General features: G+C 40.8%; 1 protein-coding gene across 2 annotated transcripts; it reads right to left on the bottom strand.

Moving 5' to 3' along the window:
• Nucleotides 1-9,604: 9,604 nt before the first annotated feature.
• LOC133830517 (uncharacterized) lies at nt 9,605-14,023 on the bottom strand. Of its 2 annotated transcripts, XM_062260507.1 has the most exons (10): nt 13,710-14,022; nt 13,424-13,590; nt 13,262-13,326; nt 12,916-12,956; nt 12,652-12,740; nt 12,447-12,560; nt 12,085-12,162; nt 11,423-11,488; nt 11,021-11,098; nt 9,605-9,910 (listed from the first exon to the last, which is right to left on the bottom strand). In XM_062260507.1, exons 1-10 carry the CDS (start codon nt 13,828-13,830, stop codon nt 9,803-9,805), a joined length of 927 nt encoding a protein of 308 aa, XP_062116491.1. In that variant the 5' UTR covers nt 13,831-14,022; the 3' UTR covers nt 9,605-9,802. The 2 variants fall into 2 exon arrangements, with proteins under 2 accessions (XP_062116491.1, XP_062116492.1); XM_062260508.1 differs by lacking the exon at nt 12,916-12,956 and having other exon boundaries at nt 12,652-12,703; nt 13,710-14,023.
• Nucleotides 14,024-25,844: the final 11,821 nt, after the last annotated feature.

Raw genomic sequence — 25,844 nt, forward strand, 5'->3', positions numbered from 1 at the left:
TGATGCCTCATCGGAACGAGTTTGACCTCCGGGGTGTATGAAAGAGCATGGTGGATGCTTTACCATTTTCCAGAGGGTTCAATGCGGTTCAGGCCAGACGCAGGAAACAACATGCGGGGCTGGGCATCGGGGCAGTGGCGAGGAGGTCAGAGCCATGAAGGAGAAGTCTTTCCAGTGCACCCATACTGAGGGGCATGTGTGAAGGGTTGCTTGGGTAGTCTTGTACTCCAACAGAGGTACCCGTTGTGTGGGATAGGGGTGCAACTGCGGGAAAAGTTCCTCCCAGCCTTGGATTGCCTAACCAGTTAATGTATACTAGTGTCGGACCCGAAGTGTGGCAGTTGATGGTTTGGCTGCGGTAGTCAGGGCAGAGTATACTGCATTGGGGAGCTCCTCGTACTCAAGTAAGAAGACAGGGTAGGTAATGTACCCTGGTTGGACAGCCAAATCCGCATAGTCAGGGCAAATTAGACTGCGAAACGGCTGGCCTTAGCTCCCCGTAAGCTTAGTCAAGTCAGATTAGAATGCTTGCGGGCATAACATCGATTGAAGTGGCAGAGGCAACGAGATTGTGTGTAGTGGCTTTGCTGCCGCGACTCATTGGGGTTCTGCCTTGTGCTGATGTGTGAGGCGAGATGTTGCATCTCACCATGCATTATTTTTCATTTGTTGGTAAACATCTTCTTTGTTTTAAATGATCACTTAGGTTTGGAAAATGGCTGTATTGGGGCCAAAGGCTTATGGTGTACTGTTGTATGACATTTTGAAAGGATGGTAAACTAATAATCACAAGCGTTCAGATAGTCACGTATTTATAGCCAGAGTGGTAGGTGGTTTTAAGTGCACGTGAATAATGTTGCTTTTAATATGGGTAGGTGGGGATATATTTGATAGCATCTTTCGAGTGAAGTGTCAGTTGTCACATGTCTTGCGTGGTGTGATGTCATAGTGAGGAATCCTTATGCAAAATCATGTCAAAAAATTGAATGTGCAAGATAAATTCAAAATAATGTGAAAAAAGGAAAGTTGTTGTATTACTTTTGAATTGCACAGTACAACTATTAACAATAATATTGTTTCAAAGACATTGAATTCCAAGTACGAGGTACGATCTTCCCACTACATACATTCTTAAGGGTGTAAGACCCTCTGCCTAGTACTTCTATGATTTCAAAAAGCCCTTCCCAGTTTGGTTCTAGCTTCTTTTTGTTGTCGGTGACCTTGCGCAGAACCCAATCACCTTTCTGAAATGTGCGCGAGTGGACTCTTTTGTTGTAGTAGCGTTCTACAGCCTTTTGATAATTTTCTCGTCGTAATTGTGTTATCATACGTACTTCTTCTAGAAGGTCTAGGTTGTGCACTAGTTGAATGTTGTTTGTGGTTTGATCAGAGGCGATCTCTGTTCGAAGTGTAGGCAGGCCCACTTCTGTCGGGATGATAGCTTCTGTTCCATATACCATGGCGTAGGGAGATTCACCCATAGAGGACCTTTTTTGTTTTCCTGTATGCCCATAACACCTTTGTTAGTTCCTCTGCCCATGCTCCTTTTTTATCTTCCAAGTTCTTCTTAATGTTGGCAAAAATGACTTTATTGGAAGCTTCTGCTTGACCATTGCCTTGCGGGTAAGTGATAGAGGCAAAACTCAACTTGATCTTGTATGTGTCACATAGTTCTTGTAATTTGGCATTTTGGAACGGGGTTCCATTGTCAACGACTATCTCCCATGGTATCCCAAATTGACAGATGATGTGCTTCCATATGAATGTCATAGTGTCTGTTTTGCTGACCGTGACATACGCTTCTGCCACAACCCACTTAGTGAAGTAATCAGTGGCTACCAGAGCATACCGTCTTCCTCCAGCAGCCTTAGGCAGTTCTCCTACCACGTCCATACCCCATTTTGCGAAAGGCCAAGGTGCAACGATTGAGTGTAAAGGTTGAGCAGGTTGATGGATGGTTGGTGCAAATCGTTGGCACTTGTCACATTTTTTGGCATAGTCACGTGCTTCTGCCATCATGTACGGCCAATAGTACCCCGCTGTAAGTGCCTAGTGTGCCAGACTCTGACCCCCTGTGTGATTTTCGCATGCTCCCTCGTGTATCTCTTCTAACAGTTTTTTAGCTTCTGATGGACGCAAACACCGAAGGTAGGGTCCATCGAAGGACTTGCAGCATAGCGTTCCATGGATTATGGAATAGCGTTGTGCTCGAAGGCGCAGAAGCATTGCGTCTTTTGGATGAGGGGGTAGTTCAGAGGTGGACAAGTATCGAATGATTGGGTCCATCCAGCACTCGGGTTCTGATGAGGTTGAGTAGACTTCCAAAGCTTTGATTGATCAGCTTATAGATATGGAGGATTGGCGTGTACAGTCTCCTGCAGAGGCTAATTTGGCAAGGGCATCGGCCTTCTGATTTTTCTCCCTCGGTACTTGTACGAGTTCGAACTGGTGAAAATGTGATCGCAAGTCAGTTACCTTCTGTAGTAGGCTAGCCAGATGGAGTGCTCTGGTATCGAAATTCCCAGCCACTTGTTCTATCATAAGCTGTGAATCGCCTCTGACATTCAGACGTTTAATGCCCATGTCTCGTGCTAGTTCTAAACCATAGATCAAAGCCTCATATTCCGCTTCATTATTCATCGTGAACTGTTCTAAATGAATGACTTCCTCGATTTTGAGGCCTGAGGGAGCCTCTAACATGAAGCCAATACCGGCTCCTTGGGAATTGGATGCCCCATCCGTATGCATCGTCCACACCCATTCATCTTTTGATTCTAACAATTCAGGCAGGGTGTCTGGGGTGAAGGATTGTATTTCGACTAGGAAGTCAGCAAGTACTTGTCCTTTTTTTTCTTTTCGTGGCGAGAATTGTATATCATACGTCCCTAGCTCAATTGCCCATTTAGATAACCTTCCAGAGAGATTGGGTTTACTCAATACTTGCTTCAGTGGATAGTCCTTATATACAATGATGGTGTCACTTTCAAAATATTGTCGTAACTTCTTCTTTGCTGTGATGAGTGCGAGTGCCAATTTTTCCATCACATTGTAGCGAGTTTCAGTGTCCAGAAGCATCTTTCTGCAATAAAACACTGGCCTCTGACGACTAGCCTCTTCTCGGAAGAGAACGGAACTCATAGCGAAGTGTGAGACAGACAGATACAAGAATAGATCTTCATTGGAAATGGGGGAGCTCAAATAAGCTTTCAACTCTTCCAATGCTTTACTTTTTTCTGTTCCCTAGGTGGTGTTGATGGTTTTCTTTATGCATTGCAAGAAGGGCTGGCAACGGTCGGACATGCGCGATATGAACTGGCTTAATGCTACGATTTTGCCCGTCAGAGCCTGTATGCCTTGGATGGTTCTGGGTTCTTTGACTTTTGAGAGGGACGCAATCTGTGTTGGGTTAGCCTCGATGCCCCTCTGACTGACCACGTATCCTAAGAACTATCCAGAGGACACCCCAAAGGCGCATTTAGAGGGGTTCAATTTCATTTTATAAGTGTCGAGAATGTTGAAGCACTCGGTCAAATCACCTATATGTGAAGAGCTTTGTTTAGAGTTGATGTCCATGTCATCAATATAGACCTCCATGTTTCTCCCAAGCAATGAGGAAAACAGCTTGTGCATCAGCCTTTGGTATGTTGTGCCTACACTCTTTAGTCCGAAGGGCATAACTTTGTAGTAATATAATCCACCTTCTGTTATGAAAGCTGTGTGGATCCGATCTTCTGATTTCATTGGGATCTGATTGTATCCGGAGTAGGCATCGAGGAAGCTCATTCTTTCAAACCTTGTCGTGGCGTCTATCATCTGATCGATTTTCGGTAGAGGGTAGCAATCCTTTGGACATGCTTTATTTAGGTTGGTGTAGTCTATGCATACTCTCTTTTTCCCGTTAATCTTCAGGACCACGACAGGGTTGGCTAGCCAACTGGGATATAGGCATTCTTCGATTGCCCCTGTGCTCAGGAGCCGTTGTACCTCCTCTTGGATGACCTGGTTTACTTCGGGAGCGAATCTCCTCTGCTTCTGCTTGACGGGTGGGAAGCTGTTTGATATATTAAGGATGTGACTCATGATGGAAGAGTCTATTCCGGGTATGTCATGTGGAGACCAGGCGAAAGTTCCCACTCTAGTTTTGAGAAATTGGACTAGGGTCTGTTTTTCATTTTCAGAGAGTTTGGTACTTACCAGCACTATTTTAGATGGGTCAGCGTCATCTAGATATATTTTCTCTAGGTCATCTAGTGTGACTTGGGGTTTTTCTTGGTCTTCTTCTAGATCGATTCCTTTGAGGCATGCTGGTAGGTCGTGCTGTAATTGCTATTTGTCAGGATTGTCGTTATGGGAGGAAGTGTCAGAACTGTTTATTTCTTTCAAGGTAAGGAAGCACTTTTTGGCCTGCTTTTGACATCCCTTGATGTTGATGGTGTAGTGCCTGATGGACGAGAGGCATCACATCACCTAATGCAAAGTCGAGACTACCCCTTGCATCCTGTGGATCCAATTTCTCCCCATGATGGCGTTGTAGCTTGTGATGGAATCTATAATGAGGAAATCTACTGGCAGGGTACGCTCCGCGGCCACCACGGTTAATCGCACGACGCCTTTCGGGTATACTCTCTGACTGTTAAATCCCAAAATGGGGGTAGTAGAGGGCCGGATCTGATTTCCCTCTAGCCCCATCTTCTGGAAGGCTTCCCAGAAGAGGATGTCAACCCCACTGCCCCCGTCAACTAGAACTCTACCCACTGGCAATGGTCGATCTGTAGCGAAATGACGAGAGGATCATCATGGGGTAGGTGCACTCCTTGCAAGTCATCGTCGGTAAAGGCGATTGCAGAGGCTGGATAACTTCTGTCCTCTGAAGTGACAAGATTGACCAAGTGGCCTAATGATCTGTATCGCTTCACCCGCTCCTCCATTCTCTTATGGATTTTGGTGGCACGCTCTTGGTTTTTAGTGAGCTCCATGATTCCATGTATCATGGGGACTTGCTTAAGAGGCTCTTGTGCACTTGCAGAGGCTGTGCGCACGGGGTCTGCCACTTGTGGTGCTGGGGCAAAAGCAGGATTATGCTACGAGGTGCCGGGTCTGCTTGCCTCCTTAATGTATTGGGTAAGCCTCCCACTTCTCATGAGGGCTTGGATCTGATTGTTCAGGTTATGGCATTCAGCGATCGTATGACCGTGATCTTTATGGAAGAGGCAGTATCTGTTTTTATCGCTTCTGTCTGGAGGAGTGGTAATCTTATACGGCTCACACCAGATGGGTCTGTCTTTATTTTCTTCGTAAATGACTTCTTATGGGACGGTGTATTCGAAGGAAGGGTATCGCGGTGATTGTCGGTCCTGTCTTTGCCTCTTCGCTTCCTTTGCGTGGTCTGTGTGGTTTCTCTTCCTCTTGTCATCTCTAGCAGGTGGCAAAGGGTTATTTGCTGGTGGAGCAGAGATAAGTGCGGATTTCTTCTGTGCACGCTCTCAAAATTCTAAGACCCTGAAGACGCCCTCGGCTCGGGTCTGAACCTCGACCATGTCATAAGGTGGTGTCATGGTGAGATTTTCATGTAAGAGAGATCCCACCTGCAAGCTTTTGACGAAGAGATTGGCTGTGGTAATCGGGTCGATGTCATGGATTTGATGCACGAGGTCAATGAAACGCTGTAAATACACCTTCAGATGTTCATTTTCCCCTTGCTCGATCCGATAGAGGTCAGCCATTGTTCTTGGTGCCTCACGGTTCGCGCTATATTGTTGTAGAAAAGTTCGTCGGAGGTCACTAAAAGTGTTGACGGATCCGGGCTTTAACTGTTGGAACCACAGCAGAGCTGGCCCAAAGAAAGTCGTTGAAAAGACCTTGCATTGAATGGCTTTGTTGTTGGCTTCTAGCGCCATTTTCTGCTTAAATTGGAACAGGTGGTTTAACGGATCTTCCTTTCCATTAAACGCAGGCAGGGAAGGGATGACGAAGTCTCGGGGTTTAGGCTCATTCTGAATCCACTCTGAGAAGGGAGACTTCTCAGTGGTTCTTGACACCAGATCCATATGTTCGGTTGCATGAACGGACCTCTCGTCTAAGAACTTATGCATCATTTCCCTCATCATCTCTTCTTTCCAACTGTCTAAGAACCAGATCGAGGGAGCACGGTCCTCAGCGGGTGAGTCATGCGCGGCTCGCTGTGCGATTTGTTGAGGTCTGACTTCGACAGTCGGCTGAGCTGACCGAGTGGGCTCTACTCCTGTCCGCACATGTGTGTCACAGAGCGGGGCTCGTCGTTCTTCAGCCCCAAGACGAAGATGGGTTGGGGAGGGTGGTGGGAGACCCTGGGATCCTTCACTATCGAGGTGCGTGGTTTGTTGAGGGAACTAATGCGGTCGATTGGAACTTTGGGTCTACCAGAGTCGAGATTGTTGTTGGCTTGGGTGCTGCATGTGGCGTCGGCGGATTTGCGCAGCTCAGCGATCTCAGCTTCGAGCCTAGCCTGAGCTTCGGTCAACGTTTTAATTGCTTCGTCGGATCTCTGCTGGCTAGCTTCCAGCAGGCGACACATCCTGTCAATCTGGTCGCTCACGTCTGCTGGTGGGACGACCTGGGTGACTGGACCCGAAACTCTGTTGCCCTTTGGCGGCATGGCTCCAAGGTTTGAGAGGATATTGGTTGCAAAAAAGAACGTTCTTGATTTCTTAATTCGACGATGTGGCTAAGGCCAAAATGTTCGGCGTTTCCCACAGACGGCGCCAATTGTTGAAGCAACAATTTGTCTTTATATATTTGGAGGTATGATCCAATGGTAGATAATGCTCTGACACTGTTCCAATGATGAAGATCGCCTTCAACTCGTCGAGGATACCTGCAAGAAAGACACTCCAATGCTTAAGTCAGTGAATCATCCCTTTGTTCGAATAAGAATCTCATATTTATAGAACAGAAATGTAAAGTGGTTAGTTGGTTTAGGCAAACCCTTGATTGGTAGAGGAAAGATAACCGAATTTCCCTCCAAAACACGCTGATTTTAAATTATGCATTCGGAAGTCAGAGGTGCTGACTGCCTCTGACCCATGACTTCTGCCTTCGAAGCTTCTACAGGCCAAAATGATCTGTTTTGAATGTTCGGTAAATGAGGAAAGAACTTTGGGCCGAATATTTTGGGCCCAACATTTTGATTAATTAATTTTTTCAATTTTTTTTGGGTTTTTTGGTTGCTTACCTTATAGTTGTCTTGGTTTTCCCAAAAATTGAATGTGTCTAGCCATTTTCAACATAGTTGTTGCTGTCTTTTGGTTGTAAATGTTTCAGCCCAAAATCAAACAGTACGTCATTGTTGTTGCAGTTTCTCTGATCGAGATCAGGTTGTAGATGTTGTTTCATTTTCACATCGAGACCTGCGTTGTTGTGGTGTTGTTTTTCAAATCTAGATCGCCTGTAGTTGGGTGTTGTTTCATATCGAAATCCTCTATAGTTTTGTTGTTGTTTCAAGACGAGTTTGGTTGTTGTTTGGAATCAAAATCGTCATGGATTTCGTGAGAGAGGTTTTGGTTGCGGTTTTGCTGTTGTTTGAGGTGGAGTTTGGATGTTGTTTCAGCCAAAATTCGTCGTGGGTAATGCTTGACAGAGGGTCGAGTTGCTGACTGCAAGAGAGAGAGAGGAAGTAATATTTGTGTAATTTTAAAGTTTTGTTCCTTACAAATGTAAAAAATTCCATGCTACAATAAAATTATTATTTTTTATTACTTTTTATTAGACAAACAAAATAAATTTACTAAAATATGTCAGGTGTGTTATTTTCAAATTAAGCAAAAATTAAATTTGATAATTAATCCAAAATTATTTATTTCATAAATATTATTGAGGCGTCAACATGTCGCCTAGAAAGTTATCAATATTATCCATAAATAGTCTACATATAGGAAATGACGTAGCATATGATTATGTGTGAAATGGCCAAGGTGGCAGTAGCTTGGACAGGTAGGCATGGTTGAATTTGAACGATGACATTGTAGTCCGAGTGGAGGCGTGTGGCAGCCACAGTTATCCATACGTAATGTTCAAATTTTTAAGACGATGCACAGAAGCGTGTGGCATCCACAAGCATGGCATCCACAAGCAAGAACCAAACCAAAACCATATCACTTTTCTACCAAACTTGTATTCTTATTCTATTTCTTTTCTATGTATCAATCCCCAGGTCACGTCATGCATTTTATTTAAATAATATAATGGTTTCATCACTATTATCTACGGAGAGAGAGAGAGAGAGAGAGAGAGAGAGATCACAAATTATACTCTTGATTTTTTTTTTTAAAGAATAGGTCAACCCAAATTAACTAGATCACTTTATTTAGTTACCCTGGCTCACACGAAGGGGCAGAGCAAGTTCATGGAAAGGTTGATATAATTTGAAGTGGTAAAGAAGGTTTCCTTCCTTACTAACAAGCCCTATCCCTAACCCGACAACAAATCAAACCATTACTTCACATAAATATATTTTTTATTTTAAAAAGTCAGTTCCATGAACCTTCTTCAGTTCTTTGATTCTTGTTCCATTTAAATATGTGAAGATCATCATTGCCAGTCATAGGCCCACAATACACAACAAGTCATGATGTTGATTTTCAAAAATAAAATAAGAAATTGTAACTAATATTATTTGGGAAATTTTATATTATATGCATAATAACTTTGTAAATTTTTTTAATATGCCACCATAACTTACTATCCCAAATATATGACAATTTCAATTTTTTAGACAAAAATACTCCTAACATCGAAATTGCATCGAAATGGCATCGAAAAAGTATCGTTTGGAATAATAATCAAGTTTTCATGATTGCATCGAAATAGCATCGATGTAGCATCGATTTGACATCGATGTACAATTGATTTTGCATCGAAATGGCATCGAAAAAGCATCGATTTGACATCGATGTACAATCGATTTTGCATCGAAATGGCATCGAAAAAATATCGTTTGAGATAATAATCAAATTTTCATGATTGCATCGAAATAGCATCGATGTAGCATCGATTTGGCATCGAAACACCATCGGCATCGATGTAGCATCGATTTGGTATCGATGCCGATGGTGTTTCGATGCCAAATCGATGCTATTTCGATGCAATCATGAAAACTTGATTATTATCCCAAACGATGTTTTTTCGATGCAAAATCGATGGTACATCGATGCCGATCGTATTTCGATGCCAAATCGATGCTATTTCGACGCAATCATGAAAACTTGATTATTATCCCAAATGATGCTTTTTCGATGCAAAATCGATGGTACATCGATGCCGATGGTATTTCGATGGAAAATCGATGCTATTTCGATGCAATAATGAAAACTAGATTATTATCTCAAATGATGATTTTTCGATGCCATTTCGATGCAAAATCGATGGTACATCGATGCCGATGGTGTTTCGATGCCAAATCGATGCTATTTCGATGCAATCATGAAAACTTGATTATTATCTCAAACGATGCTTTGTCGATGCAATTTCGATGTTAGTGATATTTTTGTCTAAAAATTGAAATTGTCATATATTTGGGATAGTAAGTTATGGTAGCATATTAAAAAAATTTACAAAGTTATTATGCATATAATATGAAATTTCCCTATTATTATACCTAAATTATTCATAGATACCATAGTTATAGATATATCATACATCTCAGAGGGTAAAATTGTCAGAAAGAAGGTAATATAACAATTTAAAAGGAAGTTCATGTAAATCACTTATAAATCATCTCGTGAACCTTGTGAATATACATTGGAATAAATCTCTCGACTTCGAAACATCAGTTTCGGGAGCAGCCAAGCTGAATTTTGCGAACATTCATTTTTCCATTCAAAGCAAGGGCTAAAACATCATATTCCTCCACGTACCAGAGCTCAGAAACTGTAGCCTTTATCACATTACAAATATGTATATTACCATCAGTTTTATGCTACATATTGGAGAAAAATAGAGAATGTACATATCAGATGCCAAATGAGTTGTGTTTTAAGAAAATCTTAATAACTCAATGATGCAGTGAAAAATAGACCATGGGCATGCCCGAGTTCAAAGTATCTTTTAAGAAAATCTTAATACTCAATGATGCAGTGAGATTAGACAGATCAAGCCAAATCTATTACAAGGGACTAAACCCCAAATAGAGAGAAGAGAACTTCAGGTCTCTGTTCTATTTATTAAAATAAAAGCTAAATGAACAAAGAAAAATAAACCATAAAGTAAATATAAATACTACAGACCAGTCCCAATGGGTGATCTAAAATAACTAATCTAAAATAACTAAATAGGTAAGATTATACCAAAATATACTAAAATGAGTCTCCAATGGATGCTTTATCTTTAAAAAAACTTTACCTTCATCTATAATACATAGCTATATTTATGACACACAACTCATCTATATAAAAATATAATATTAATTTTTCATATTCTTTCTTACATTATTCACAAACACATAAAATCAAACACACAAATATATATATATATATATGTTCTACTTTTTTTTTTCTCTTTTTATATATTTATATATATAGTTATATACCTAGTAAATGAGTTTTATTTATATTTTATAATATTATTATATTTCATTTTTTAATAAATTTTTATTATTATTTTTTTATGGGTAGTATTATAATATAATTCTGTGATATGATATATGGATAGATTTTATAAATATTAAAAGATATTATGATATTATTGATAGTTTAAAAAAATATTTAAAATTAATAGAAAATATTTAAAAATATAGTACTTAAATGACAGAGGAAAAAAAAATAGAGAAGGTGATGTATGGTGGAATGTAAAAGTTCGAGGTAAAATAGAAAAATATGTGTTTTGAAGTGGTATTTTAAAGAATGGAGAGGAGCATCCATTGGGAGTGCTCCTCCTACATCACTCAAAGGGTAGTACTAAACAACTATTGATATATTAGCCTTTTCTTATTCTAAATCGAACAACCCTAACACAAAATAATCGGATTACAAGGAAAATAACAGCATACCTTAAATCCACGGAGTTTCTTGTTTAGTTGATCAACTAGTTCATGGAAGAACTTGACAAGATCTGAATTATGCGTTTCCTGAACATAATATAAATCACAAGAATGTATCAAGAGCAGAAAATATAAGAATAGTAAAACACATACACAACAGCACAACAAAGTTTGTCCACCTAAATCTAGTATTATGGTCGACTTTATAGTAATTTGTTCTTTAGTTTGTCACATAAAGCACATCAGAGTAATGACCATTATTTTTTTTGTTGACAAAAAACAATTAGTAATCACCCATTTGTTAAATTAACTTGCCCTCTTACACACTACACATACCCAACGACTTGGGCTGGATTCAAGTGGCAGTAATGACACTTATACAAATGTTCACAACTCAAAACCTGTGTTTACCGTGGCTGAAGCTTTCGGTGGACCAAGAAGCCTTGCAAATGATGTGTGAAGAATTGCAGCATCATACTACAGAGATAAAGATATGTAAATCAATAAAAACCACATGCATAAGAAATATAAATGGCAGAAGATAGCATATCACAAACATAATCAGTCTCTGCAGCTTTACTTTCCAAATTAAGAAACACAGCATGTATCTCAGTTGAGCATTATATTACTTTACGAGGCCATAATAATAAAATCTTAGAAAGTATATTAAATAAGAGCCTGAGTACGAACTTTTATTTAGGATACCACACTATGTTATACAACTTTGTGAAAAACATTTCAAATTACAGTGGCCCCAAACCACAGCTGAAGTACAAAGAGAGCAAATGAGAATCTGTAAGCAAAACAAGACTGATTATAACAAGAAAACAAGTGCTCTCAAACTGCAGAGAGAGAGAGAGAGAATGCAACAAACAATGTCAAAGAAAATCTATTAGTATGATTGATCATAACCTATTGAAAGCATTCTTAATTCATTGGTGTTTGTGTATGTGTGTATTTCACAAGCTATTCACAGGTTTGTACTATTTTCTCTTTTTGGTTTCTTAATGAGTTGTATAAAGAAAAATTAGAACCTGCTATAAAAAGAATTAAGATGTTAACATGGTCCTTACAAGTTGCTTTTCTGGTGCATGGGGAAGTGCAGTTCTCAGTTTGGCACGGATTGTTACTGGATCTGTTCCAGAAACTACCTATACAAACAAACAATTGATTTAGAGCTTGAATAATGTAGCAAATTTCAACAATTCATGCAAAAAACGCTTCTAAAAACAAGAGTTGAATATTACAGTCGTGTCACAAATTGTTGTCATTGATGATGCAGAATTAGAATACCAAATTAAACATGAGAAGTCTTTAAAACAAGAAAACCATGTAAACTTAGAAATTATATAATTTGCATAGGAAGATCATAAATTCTGTTTCAATAAACTAAATGACACAAAAACAAATAAGTACATGAGTTATAGGAAATAACCTGCCAGCACCCTAGAAGCACACCTGTAGACGTTAAGACCACCCTATCTAAAACAATGTTTAAAGGGCACAGAGTCTTCGAAACATCTCTAACAGCAGCTGCCTCAGCTTCAATCTAATAAAACAAACAAGAATAGAAAAATACGCCATAATTCTTGCATTTTCTTTTTAAATAATAAATGAAAAGGTTCTGGAGGACAATTAACCTCATTCTCAGTAGCAGGAACTGGCTCAATATGATGCGAGGCATGAAACATGCTGAAATGGTACAAACTTGAGTTCTGAAACCAGATAGCTAACCAGAATTTGTGTAAGCAGGCAAAAAACTGATGTACTAAATAAAAGGAATAAAATATCCTCATTGTGTGGATTCTGATCACACATTATCAATTGTTCCACACAAGTTCTCAAAAAAAGTGAAAAACTTATGCCATGACAACAATGATAAGCTTGGTAAAACAAAAGCTTACATTTGTCGAAGTAGGGATTAATTATTTGTTTTATAGTCTCTCTGCAACAAATAAAACATGACTTCATCATTCAATACATGTGCATACACCTAGAGGAAGCAATCCCATAATAGTAAAAAGAGCCTTTTTTTTTCAAGAATCTGATCAAGGGGAAACTGCACAAGTCTCAACAAATACAATTGTATTCAATAAACAATGTAGTTACGTAATCCTCATATCCTATGATATGGCATCATTCTATACATAAAACTCCGTACTTTCTTAAAGTGGAGTTATCCTATAAGCAAATAAACAGAAACAATGGCATTCACTACATGAATTTACATATATTTATATGTACGCTTACGAGATAGGCACTGAGTAATCTGGGCTGAGATACAAAACATTAGCACGAACAGGTGGATTAGCTGCCTACAAAGCAAGATCATATACCCCAAATCATTACTGACATTTCAAAGAAGGAAACAAAATATACAAATCAATTAAGCCTTAAATTAAGTTTAATTACCTTAAGAACAGGTTCCACAGTTCCATCCTTGAGAGTAAAAATATCCGAAAGTGACAAAGACTGAGAAGTCTCACCATGATTCAGAAAAGCCGCTCCCTTCTCATCCAAATCCCGAGCCATCCCATCATACAACTTCGACCTCCGATCCTCATTTGAAACCAACCAAACTGCACAATCGTCCATCATCACACGCATTTCCGGTCAAATTCAACAAAAATCTTCTCGAAAACCAAAAAGTAATTAAAAAAAGAAAAAGAAAAACTGAATGTAATGTGAAAAGAAGGACCTGAAGAAGCGGAATTAGAATTTAGAAGAGCCATTTGGAAGAGAGAGTAGAAGATTATGGCGGAGAGGAACCAGAGTAAAGCTACAGTCTTGGAGTGGCTCCACTGGAGAACCCTGGTCATGAATGTGATCCGGCTTCGGGTCTGAGTCGTAACTCGTAACCCAGGCGAGTTCCAAATCGCAGGCTAACCGGGTAGAGGAGAGCTTCAGATGGACACGTGGCTTTGGTTAGTTTTGCTTACGTCTCGTCAGCACAGTTTTATTTAATATTACTTTTTCAAACATTTGCTAAAAAAAAACTAAAACATGGTAAGAAAGGCAATTATTAGTCATATTAGACAAATAAAGGAATACAATAGTATCAAGTCGCTAAAGTGCAAGTATTATAAATGTCCCTCGGGACTCATGGGTATGAGGTCTCCGATACACTGTCTCATTCAGTCACTCTCTCTCTGGGTCTCTACATAAGTATAAAATTTGTGTTTTTTTAAATTGACATTTATGCAAGATTAAGTTGCCCATAAAATACTTAATATTTTTAAAATAGTGTATTTTTATATTTATTTTATTTTTGCGATAAATATACTTAATATCTTCAAATTATTGTATTTTTATACTTAATTTTTTGTAGTAAATATACCTATTTTTTTTTTAAATGTTGCACTATTATAGCTATTTCTCTTTTTATTATTATTATTTTGAGAAATAATAAAAAAGTAAATAAAAAATATAAGGGTCATTCAACATTCATTGGAAAATATTTTTTTCTTTATTTAAATAAAAATCTGAAATCAAAATTAAAAACTATGTTTGATAATGTTATTTTTATTTTTAGTTTTTAAAAATTTAATCAAATTTTGAAACAAAATTCGATGCTTTTATTTTTCTTTAAACAATATTTTCTTCCCGGTTTATCTGATCGTACGCATTTTTTCTTCTCAATCATTTTCGATTGAATTAACGTAGGTGTTACATCCAAATTTCGAGAATAAATAAATAGCCTCGAAATGTAAGCTCGAAAATAACAAGTGTTGGTTGTACACTTGTATGAATTGACATCCTAGATATGCTATTACTTATTAGCACTCGAGCATGAGTTGCATTGTTCGAGCCTGATTTGCAGGCTCGAAGGCACCGACCTTCTCCAAGGAGTGAGTTCGGCAAAATCGCAAGATGAGGAGGAGGTGATAACTAGAATGACGAGCTCAAAGTCTGGATCGGTCTCAAAAGCACATCAGCCCTACAATCGAGCTCAGCGACACATTTTGCACGCGGAAAAACTATTAGGAAATCCCTATTCCTTAGGGATTTGTTTTTATCAGATATTAAATCCTTATTATCATGTGATATTATGTAATTAATGCATTATTTGTATTGATTTCAAATTTAAATACTTGATTGTAACTTCTCGAAATAATGGGAAGATATTCTTTCAACCAAGTCTATAAATAGTCTGAGGAATTTCATTTGTATGGACACACAAATTGTATTGAGAGAATCCTCGGCCAAATCGCTTTCTGAAAGAGCTTTGGGAGAGTAGTAAGTAATAATAGTGACTCGTGGACTATGCAAATTTTAACTGTTGAACCATGTAAAAGGCTTGTGAATTCTTCTGTTTTGTTTGCATCATTGTTTAGTGCTCTTCATATCTAAGTTGACAAAAAACGGCATCAACAGTTTGGTGCTTTCGTTGAGAGCATTAAACAAATCTTTGTTTATTTTAATAAAAAGCCTCCTGCATAGCATCAATGACCACTACGAACAATCTTGGAACTGGTGGGCGACCATTGCCACAAATCCCTGAGGAACGAACTCCTCAGACTAAGAACTACCCATGAAGGCCTGGGAAGCAGCCCATGGAAGATCAGAGCCCAGATGAAGGAAGTGCATCATCCGACTCCAAGGGGCCATCTGCTCCAACCCCCAGGCCCGAAGAGGATCTATACTACAATCCCGAAAGATATGTGCCCATTGTGGAATTGGAGAATCGCAGACTGCGCGAACAGCTGGCCGAAGCACATGACAAAACGTGGAATTGGCTAGGCAAGTCAATGAGGCACAGACACATCATCGGAGGACTAGAGGGCATCCCTGCAGGAGTACGACCTCCAGAATGGCGAACAAAAGGCCCAACAGGCTCAACCAAGGCCTAGGGAAAATACCAACAATGGCCGCCTTGGGATAAATAATCAAAATGCTACTACTAGCAACCCTACGGTGAGTGTAACTGCTGGAACGAGGAATAGTCGAGCCCCCTCTATAGCTCGGAATAATAACCCCGAGCCTGTCAAGAACATCCCAGAGCCAGTCAGAGCAATTACGGACCTTCCAGACCCAACAATGGAAGGCCCCCGCCTTCGCCAATAAGGCATCCTTCATCGCCAATAAGGCACCCATCTCCAGTTCTAGAGGCACCCAAGCCAGCTCCTAATGGGAGCCGGGTGGGGGAACGAGCACCCCAAAGACCCTCTCAGAGTGGTAGCCGAGATAGAAACCATAGGGATTGACCTAGACACAGAGGTGAACGAGAAGCTCCCCGAGGACACAGGGCATCCCAGCCAGCGGGAAGTCATATGTCGAGGTCACAAACAACTGCAACGAGAGGGTCAGTAGAAGACCATCCACACAACCATTGATCCACACAACAACCTAAGAGAAATGTTAGCTTCACAAGTGGAAGTTTGGACCTCAGTAGGTCGGTGAGTGTATACAACACCGAACCCAGGAATATTGGAAATTATGAGAACAACACTGATCTTTGAGATCATTTGAATCAAAATCGGGGGCAAGCTAACCCTTCAAATCTGGATTTACGAACAAATTTGAATAGCCGTAAAGAGCCCATGCAGCCATTATACGGGAATCAGTATAACCCTGTACTGGGGCAGGGAGCTTGAGTTTTCACAAACAATAACCAGATATCCCAAGCGCAAGCTCAACCTCCGGTGGATCTAGTCCAAGAGAGAATTAACCAACTTAAAAGAGCATTCAGACTCCTTCAAGAGGAGAGAAATAAGGACAAGGAAAATGTCTCCGATGAGGAGCTTGAGCATTTTTCTCTGCATATATCAAACACTCTGTTTCCTTATGGATTCAAGATACCCCACGTAGCACCTTTTGACGGGACCTCAGACCCGTACAACCATCTGAATACGTTTAACACAATAATGCATGCCAGCAACGTCGGGTACGAGCTTAGATGCATGCTTTTTCCAACCACGTTGACGGGACCACCAAAAAACTAGTTTGACAAGTTCTGAAAGAGTTTAAGAAAAAATTCAAGGCCATGGTAGGTGTAAGGCCCGAAGCCTCAAGCTTGACTAATATTAGACAACAGTCAGGAGAATCATTGAAAAGATATTTAGCAATGTTTAACATAGAGGTGACATGAGCTTGGAATGTCAATGACAGTGGTCATCTTACGGCAGTACGAGCTGGGGTATTGCCAAGAAGTCCCATTTGGGACGATATGCAAAGGAAACCTATAAGGACAATAACTGAGTTCAACAATAGGGCTTAGAGATTCATCAATGTAGAAGAGGTGAGGGAAACTGACCCCTCAACCTGTTATAACTACAACAACGAATGTCAACTCAACCTCAACCTCAGCTATCCCCTCAACGTCGCAACCTTCAGGAGACAACCCTTCAAAAAGAAAGAAAAATGAAGGGAATAACTTGGAGGCAGACGGGGGGAAAAAGAAAAAAGGTTACATAGTTTATACCAAGCTTACAGAAACTCGGGAAAACATTTTTATTGCAAAAAAAAATCAGGTCTCGTTTAGACGATCTGATCCAATGCAAAATCAAAAATCAAAGAGAGATACCAATAAATTCTACAGATTCAATAAGGACGTCGGTCATACCACCGATGAATGCAGAAAACTGAAGAACGAGATCGAAGGTCTGATCTCGAGAGGATATTTTGGGCAATATGTAAGAAACAGAAATCTGGCCTAAGCGTCGGCTGGATAGAGGACATCTCCTACATAGCCTGCCCAACAGAACATGGCCTCGCACACAAGGGGGGATGACCGACCTCCCCCGATAGATGGGGAGGATGTGGTAACCATTTTCAGAGGGCCACACCTCGCTAGGTCGGGAAGAAATGCCCGTAAAAGATATGTCAATGAGCTCTTGACAAGAGGCGATCCCGATGAGAAAGTTAGCTGAAAAGTCACAGCGTGGTTTTAATACCTGGCTCGGGGTAAGCTTAGGGGTATTTTATTGATTTAGTATATTACTGGGTACTAGTGGGTAATGGAAGATTTAATGGTCACTATTTTGTGGAAGTTGGGGATTTAGAGAAACACTTGAGGATTTACCGGAAGTGGCAATTGACGGAATTGCCCTTAAGGTCATTAAAGGACTTAAATTGGTGGAAGGGCAATTTGGACTTTTTGGTAAAAGGGATATATGACTTAGGCAGCTGGAATCTAGACTTATTCAGAAAGAAAACAAAGAAGGAAAACTCTCTTTCCCGTAGCTCTCTCCCTCTCTTTCTCTCTTTGGAAAATTGAGAGCAAAACATAGGAGGTTGGGAATTTGGTGTTCAAGACTAAACTAGGAGCAGCTTGGGAGCATAAGACAACCATTTGAGGTAAGAATTACTCTAAACTTTAAGATTAAATTTAGTTGGTTTATTTAAGCTATGGTGTTGATGCACGTTAGATAATTGGGAAATTGAGTTTTGAGGTTTTAATGAGTTTAATTTAGTATTTAGTTGGGTTTGATTGCTGGAAAGAGGTATATTGTTTTTGAGGATTTAATTGGAAGGTTGGGATGGAATCTAGTGAGTTTTGGCTGGGTTCGGTTGAAGGAAAACCCAGAAAATTCTGGGTTCGTGGTGATGAGCCTCGGCTCTTTTATGGTGAGCTGCGGCCTGTGAAGAAGATTTTGGAGCCAGTAGGGCTCGGATGCAGGGGCGAGCCGCGGCTCGGGTGTGAGGGGCCGCGGCTCTTAAGGGGAATTTTAGCTTAAATGGGATTTTTAGATTGGGAACCTAACCATTTGGGCTCAGGATTGATTCTATTTCCTTGTTAAGTGGAATTTGATGACCCGGAGGCTAAGAGTTGGTCTGGAAGTTGTTATTTACTTGTTATTAATGGGAACTTCCTTATCACGGTTGTGACTAGGTTTTCGCTAAGGACTTGAATCGGGGATCGTACTCAGAGGGTCGTCACTAGTAACCCGCATTCGGGCCAAATGTAAGAAAACTGCACCTGTTATGTGAATGCATGATTAGAGCTTAGTTAAGGTGATGAACATGATTATAATTATGTTGCGAATGTCTGATTAGGTACGCTGTAAATTGCATTATTATGACTATGCTTATGACTGTTGAGTGAATGTATTATAATGCATTGTATGACTATTTGATAAGTATGCTATATGGAACATGAGACTGTCCGTTATGACTGTGAAGCTTAGTTTATAAACTAGGGTATTAATAGGATGTTAAGTGGGGATCAACTTATTAGTTGAGAATATGATGGGCTCTGGGAGATTCTTAACAATTGGAAATCCCAAGGCTTCAACTTATAAGTTGGAGGCACGTGGTTGCTTGACTTATAAGTCAAGGACATAAGGAACTTAGTTTATGAACTAAGATTGGCATTATGCACGTGGAGTGCAGCCCACCATGGCTGGGCCACCCTGGGAGTGCGACATGCACTTGACTGGCTCGGATGCCAACAACTTTAAAGAGAGTGCGACATGCACTTGTGTGACTCTATAGTCTCCAATTGAGTTTAATGAATGCGCTGGATTCAATTATTACTGTTTGATGGTTGTTTTATTCACTGAATTGTTGATTATGTTTTCTTGCTGAGTCTTCTGGCTCGCAGGTGCTTTGTGGTGCAGGTAAAGGTAAAGAGAAACTCAACCAACCTTGAGTCGAAGGGCATTAGCAGTGGTATGTACATATGCAGTCTGCTCGACCACCACGGCCGAGATGCTCAGAGGAACTAGGGTTAAACCCAACTTTTGCCGCTTAGGACGGCTTAATGTGTAATCTGAGTTTTGTAACAGTCTTTTAAACTAATGTTTTTGGGATCCCATGTAAAGAACTGGTTATTAACTTAATGGAAATGTTTATGAAATGATCAAAAGTTTTTAATACCCAAACCTTAGTGGCTTAATCACATGTTTAGTCCAAATGACTTGTTAGCAAGTCCGGCACTGGTTTCAAAACACACCTGGTAATGGACCGTAATTAGCAGGGCGTTACAATGTGGTATCAGAGCAGCCAAGGTTTAAGGGTTCCTGATGTTGGACTGGGCATGTACATTCACTGCTAAAGACAAGCTCGACTCAGGGTTGGGTAACTATCAATGTAATTATGTGTATATATGTTTAAATGAATTATGTGTGCTTTATCTGCTAGTCTGAATAAGAAGCATGAGTTATTCTGATAGGGCCTGGCCCTTGACTACTGCATGTAAATTGAGAACGTGTTTATTAGCGCGATAGATATTAGTAAATGTTGTAGGATTGCTTATTAGCGTCATTAAACTTGATAAATGTCAGAAACGCTTATTAGCGTTGTTGTATGTGTACCCTGGATAGAGGATGCTTATTAGCGCCGTAGCATGCTTAAGGAAAAATGTTTATTAACATTGTTAAGTGGTTATGCATGCCAAAGAACATGCTTATTAGCATTTTGTTTAGATGATGCCATGAATTCCTTTGCTTATTAGCATGATTACTGAGTGTGAATTATTGGGATGCTTATCAGCATTGTCAATGCATGTGGATACTTATTCGATCGGTTTTGAACCATGGGTTGATGTGAGATACTGTTATTATTGCCTGATAAGCTGAGTCATTGATTGCAGATAGACTTGGAAGTATGCTTCCAGGGCAATCTAATAAGCCAGCCAGCGCTGGAAATCAGGCCGAAAGTAATGATCAGGGTCAGAACCCTCTGCCAGCCCCTGAGAACTGGCAACAGGTGCTTGCAGACTTACAAGCTCAACTACAGAGGCAGAATGAGGAGATACTATGATTGAGGCAACAACAGGTTCCAGCTGGGAACGCTGCTTCAGGGGCCCCATCTGCTGCTTCAGTACCGGCCGTACAACAACAGGCAGAGTTGGAGAACCGTTGGGAATTGGTATATGAGCGGTTTAGGAAGCAACACCCTCCGGTATTCGAGGGTGGCGCAGATCCACTTAAGGCAGAGCAGTGGATGGCTATGATTACGTCCATCTTGGACTTCATGAGAGTTGTGGATAATGAAAGAGTGGCTTGTGCCACGTACATGTTTCGGGAGGATGCCCGAATCTAGTGGGAGGTGGTGTCCCATACTAGAGATGTAACTACAATTGGTTGGGAAGAGTTTAAAACCCTCTTCAATGAAAAGTATTACAATGAGGCCGTCAAAGCTGCAAAGGCCGAGGAATTTAGTAAACTTTTGCAAGGGAATATGTCAGTGACTGAGTATGCCCTAAAATTCGACAGATTAGCCAAGTTTGCTCCAGACTTGGTGCCCACTGATGGGACAAGGAAGGAAAGATTCCTTCAGGGGCTACAACCTATGATAGCCCGGGATGTCAGAATTACCACTGTACCTGGAGTGACAACTTATGCTCAGGTAGTGGAGAGAGCCCTTACTACAGAGGGTGCTGAGAATAAGATCTGGCGTGATAATGCAGCCAGGAGAGATATGAGGAGGACGGGACCTCCCTTCTCAGGATTCGGTAGGGGCGGAGGCCCCAATGATCAGAAAAGAAAGACCCCAGATACTAGTTTGGCTCCTAGACCTGATAGGAGGCCACAGGGTGTGCAGATTGGCCGCCAGGGCGGCAATGAGAACTGGAAGACATATCCAGAGTGTGCCAGGTGCTAGAGACGTCATCTGGGTGAGTGTCGGGCGAAGGCCTGTTTTGTATGCAGACTTGTGGGGCATCTTAAGAAGGATTTCCCAAGACTGAAGAAAGAAGAACTTAAGAAGCTAGATAGCGTGACTCTGGCTCGAGTATTTGCATTGACACAAGCTGAGGCTAAGGCTAGGCCTTCAGTGGTCACAGGTCAGCTTTCTAGTGCTGGCATATCTTATTCTGTGTTGATTGATTCTGGTGCTACACAATCATATGTATCTAGTAGGATTGTTGATAGTTTGTGTAGGCCCTGTGAGTTTTATGCTGTGGGATTTGGGACACTGTTACCCACTGGGGAGTTGGTGGTTTCCAGGAGGTGGGTTAGGTCTTTACCAGTGATGGTAGATGGTAGGGAGCTATCAGTTGACTTGATATAGTTAGCCATGATTGATTTTGACATGATTTTGGGGATGGACTGGTTATCTAGGTATGGAGCAACCATGGATTGTAAGAAGAAGATGGTAACTTTTGAACCTGAGGGTGAGGAACCTTTTGTATTTGTTGGCACTGTGCATGGACCCCGAATGCCTATGATTTCGTTACTGAGGGCTAGGGACCTACTACAGGAAGGCTGCATAGGATTCCTAGCCAGTGTGGTGGATACCACACAGGTTATGCCAGTGGGACCATCAGAGGCTAGGTTGGTCTGTGAATTTCTGGACGTGTTTCCAGAGGATCTACCAGGATTTCCACCGTACTGAGAGATTGATTTTGTTATTGAGCTGGCACCAGGGACATAGCCAGTGTCTAGGGCACCTTACAAAATGGCCCCAGCTGAGTTGAGGAAACTCAAGGTACAGTTACAGGAGTTGTTGGATTTGGGTTTTATTATACCCAGTTTCTCACCATGGGGTGTGCCGGTGTTATTTATGAAGAAGAAAGATGGTTCGCTAAGGATGTGTATAGACTATAGAGAACTGAATAAGTTGACTATCAAGAACAAGTATCCCCTACCAAGGATAGATGACTTATTTGATCAACTGCAAGGTAAGAAGGTATTCTCAAAGATAGATCTTCGATCTGGTTATCACCAGTTGAGAATTAAGGATGAAGACATACCCAAGACAGCTTTTCGTACTAGATATGGGCATTATGAGTTTCTTGTTATGTCATTTGGTTTGACTAACGCTCCGGAAGCTTTTATGGACCTAATGAACAGAGTGTTTAAGGACTATCTGGACCAGTTTGTGATCGTCTTTATTGATGATATTTTGATTTACTCACAGTCAGAGGAGGAGCCTGAGAAACATCTCAGGTTAGTCTTGCAGAGACTGAGAGAACACAAGTTATTTGCGAAGTTTAAAAAGTGTGAGTTCTGGTTACCGCATGTGACATTCTTGGGTCATATTGTTAGTAGAGAGGGGATTAAGGTAGATCCATCTAAGATTGAAGCTGTTAAGAATTGGCCAAGGCCAAGGAATGCCTCAGAGATTAGAAGTTTCCTTGGGTTGGCAGGCTATTACAGGAAATTTGTGGAAGGATTCTCCAGAATATCATCCCCATTGACAGAATTAACACGTAAGAACCAAAAATTTACATGGTCAGACAAATGTGAGAATAGCTTCCAGGAGTTGAAGTAGCGTTTGATTACCGCTCCAGTTTTGAGTCTTCCAACTAGTCAGGGGAAATTTATGGTTTACTGTGATGCCTCAAGGCAAGGGCTAGGTTGTGTCCTTATGCAGGCAGAGAAGGTGATTGCCTATGCATCACGATAGTTAAAGGATTATGAGCAGAGGTATCCAACTCATGATTTGGACTTGGCAGCAGTGGTCTTTGCATTAAAGGTATGGAGGCATTACCTTTACGGGGAGAAGTGTGAGATATATACAGACCACAAGAGCCTCAAGTACTTCTTTACACAGAAAGATTTGAATATGAGATAGAGGCGGTGGTTGGAACTGGTGAAAGACTATGACTGTGATATTCTCTATCATTCAGGTAAAGCCAATGTGGTGGCTGATGCCCTAAGTTAGAGAGGTCCAGGGTAGTTGTATAGTGTGAGACAGATATCCAGGGAGTTAGCTGAGGATATGACCAGGGCAGGGAATGAATTAGTAGTGGGCCAGTTAGCCAACATTACCCTACAGTCTACTCTCCTAGAAAGGATAAAGGAGAGTTAGTTACAAGAGCCACAGTTGGTGAAGGTTAGAGAGGAGGTTCTAGCTGGAGTAGCTAGGGACTATTCCATATCTGGCATGGGCCTGCTAAGATACAAGGGTCGGATTTGTGTTTTGATGGATGTTGTTATTAGACGAGAGATTCTGGATGAATCTCATACCACCCCGTATTCCTTGCATCCCGGTACCACCAAGATGTATCAGGACCTAAGAACTTTGTATTGGTGGTCGGGGATGAAGGGAGATGTAACTGGATATGTAGCCAAGTGTCTGACGTGTCAGCAGATCAAAGCTGAACATCAGAGACCTGTAGGATTATTACAACCCTTAGACAATCCAGAGTGGAAGTGGGAAGACATCGCAATGGATTTTGTGGTGGGATTGCCTAAGATAGTGGGTCAGCATGACTCAGTATGGGTGATAGTGGACAGATACACTAAATCAGCTCACTTTCTACCAGTGAGGACAACTTATACCGTTGACCAATATGTGGATCTCTATGTTAAAGAGATAGTATGTCTTCATGGAGCTCCGAGGTTGATCGTGTCAGATCGAGATCCTACTTTTACTTCCAAGTTCTAGGGAAGTTTGCAGAAGGCAATGGGCACGCAACTAAAGTTCATACAACGTATCATCCACAGACTAATGGTCAATCTGAGAGGACTATCCAGATACTGGAGGACATGCTGGGAGCATGTGTACTGGATTTTGAGGGGTCTTGGAGTAAGAATTTACCCCTGATAGAGTTTTCCTACAACAATAGCTATCAGGCGACCATAGGAGTGGCTCCTTATGAGATGCTGTATGGTAGGAAGTGTAGATCACCTATTCATTGGGATGAATTGGGTGAATGTAGATACTTAGGTCCTGAGGCAGTTCAGAGGACCAATGAAGCTATAGAAAAGATCAGAGCTCGGATGCTCACATCGCAAAGTAGATAGAGAAGTTATGCAAATCCAAAGCGTAGGAACATGGAGTTCCAGCTGGGAGACTATGTCTTCCTTAGAGTCTCACCGTTCAAAGGGGTGAGAAGATTTGGCAAGAAGGGCAAGTTAAGCCCTAGGTTTGTAAGACCATTTGAAATCCTGGAAAGGATTGGTCAGGTAGCTTATAGGTTGGCATTACCTCCAGCATTGTTAGCTGTGCACAACGTGTTTCATATCTCGATGCTATGGAAGTATGTTTCTGATGAGACTCATGTGCTGAGTTATGATGATCTGGAGCTGCAGTCAGATTTGTCCTTCGAGGAGCAGCCAGTCCAAATATTAGACAGAAAGGACAAGGTCCTGAGGAATAAAGTGATACCTTTGGTGAAGGTACTATGGAGGAACAACAAGGTCGAGGAGGCGACCTGGGAATTGGAGTCAACTATGCATGATCAGTATCCCAAGCTGTTCAGGTAAAATTTTGAGGACGAAATTCCTATAAGGAGGGGATAGTTGTAACATCTCGAATTTCCTAATATGGCTTAGTGCTTGGATTAGGGGGCAAGGAGGCAATAATTGAGTTAATATGTCAATTATATTATAATATAATTATGCTTGTATTTTAAAGATATTAAATATGTGTATGTGGGCCCGTTTCTTATAAGAATGGTATATTAGTAATTTGACCCATTTGGGGTATAAATGCGAATATGTGCTTGTGTGATTGAGACCACATTATTATGTGGATATATTTGGGTTATTTGACGAGAGGCGATCCCGATGAGCAAGTTAGCTGAAAAGTCACAACGGGGTTTTAATACCCGGCTCGGGGTAAGCTTAGGGGTATTTTATTGATTTAGTATATTACCGGGTACTAGTGGGTAATGGAAGATTTAATGGTCACTATTTTGTGGAAGTTGGGGATTTAGAGAAACACTTGAGGATTTACCGGAAGTGGCAATTGACGGAATTGCCCTTAAGGTCATTAAAGGACTTAAATTGGTGGAAGGGCAATTTGGACTTTTTGGTAAAAGGGATATATGACTTAGGCAACTGGAATCTAGACTTATTCAGAAAGAAAATAAAGAAGGAAAACTCTCTTTCCCGTAGCTCTCTCCCTCTCTTTGGAAAATTGGGGGATTTTGGATAATTGAAGGAGCAAAACATAGGAGGTTGGGGATTTGGTGTTCAAGACTAAACTAGGAGCAGCTTGG

This window comes from Humulus lupulus, chromosome 4 (assembly GCF_963169125.1).
Source record: "Humulus lupulus chromosome 4, drHumLupu1.1, whole genome shotgun sequence".
NCBI lineage: Eukaryota > Viridiplantae > Streptophyta > Magnoliopsida > Rosales > Cannabaceae > Humulus > Humulus lupulus.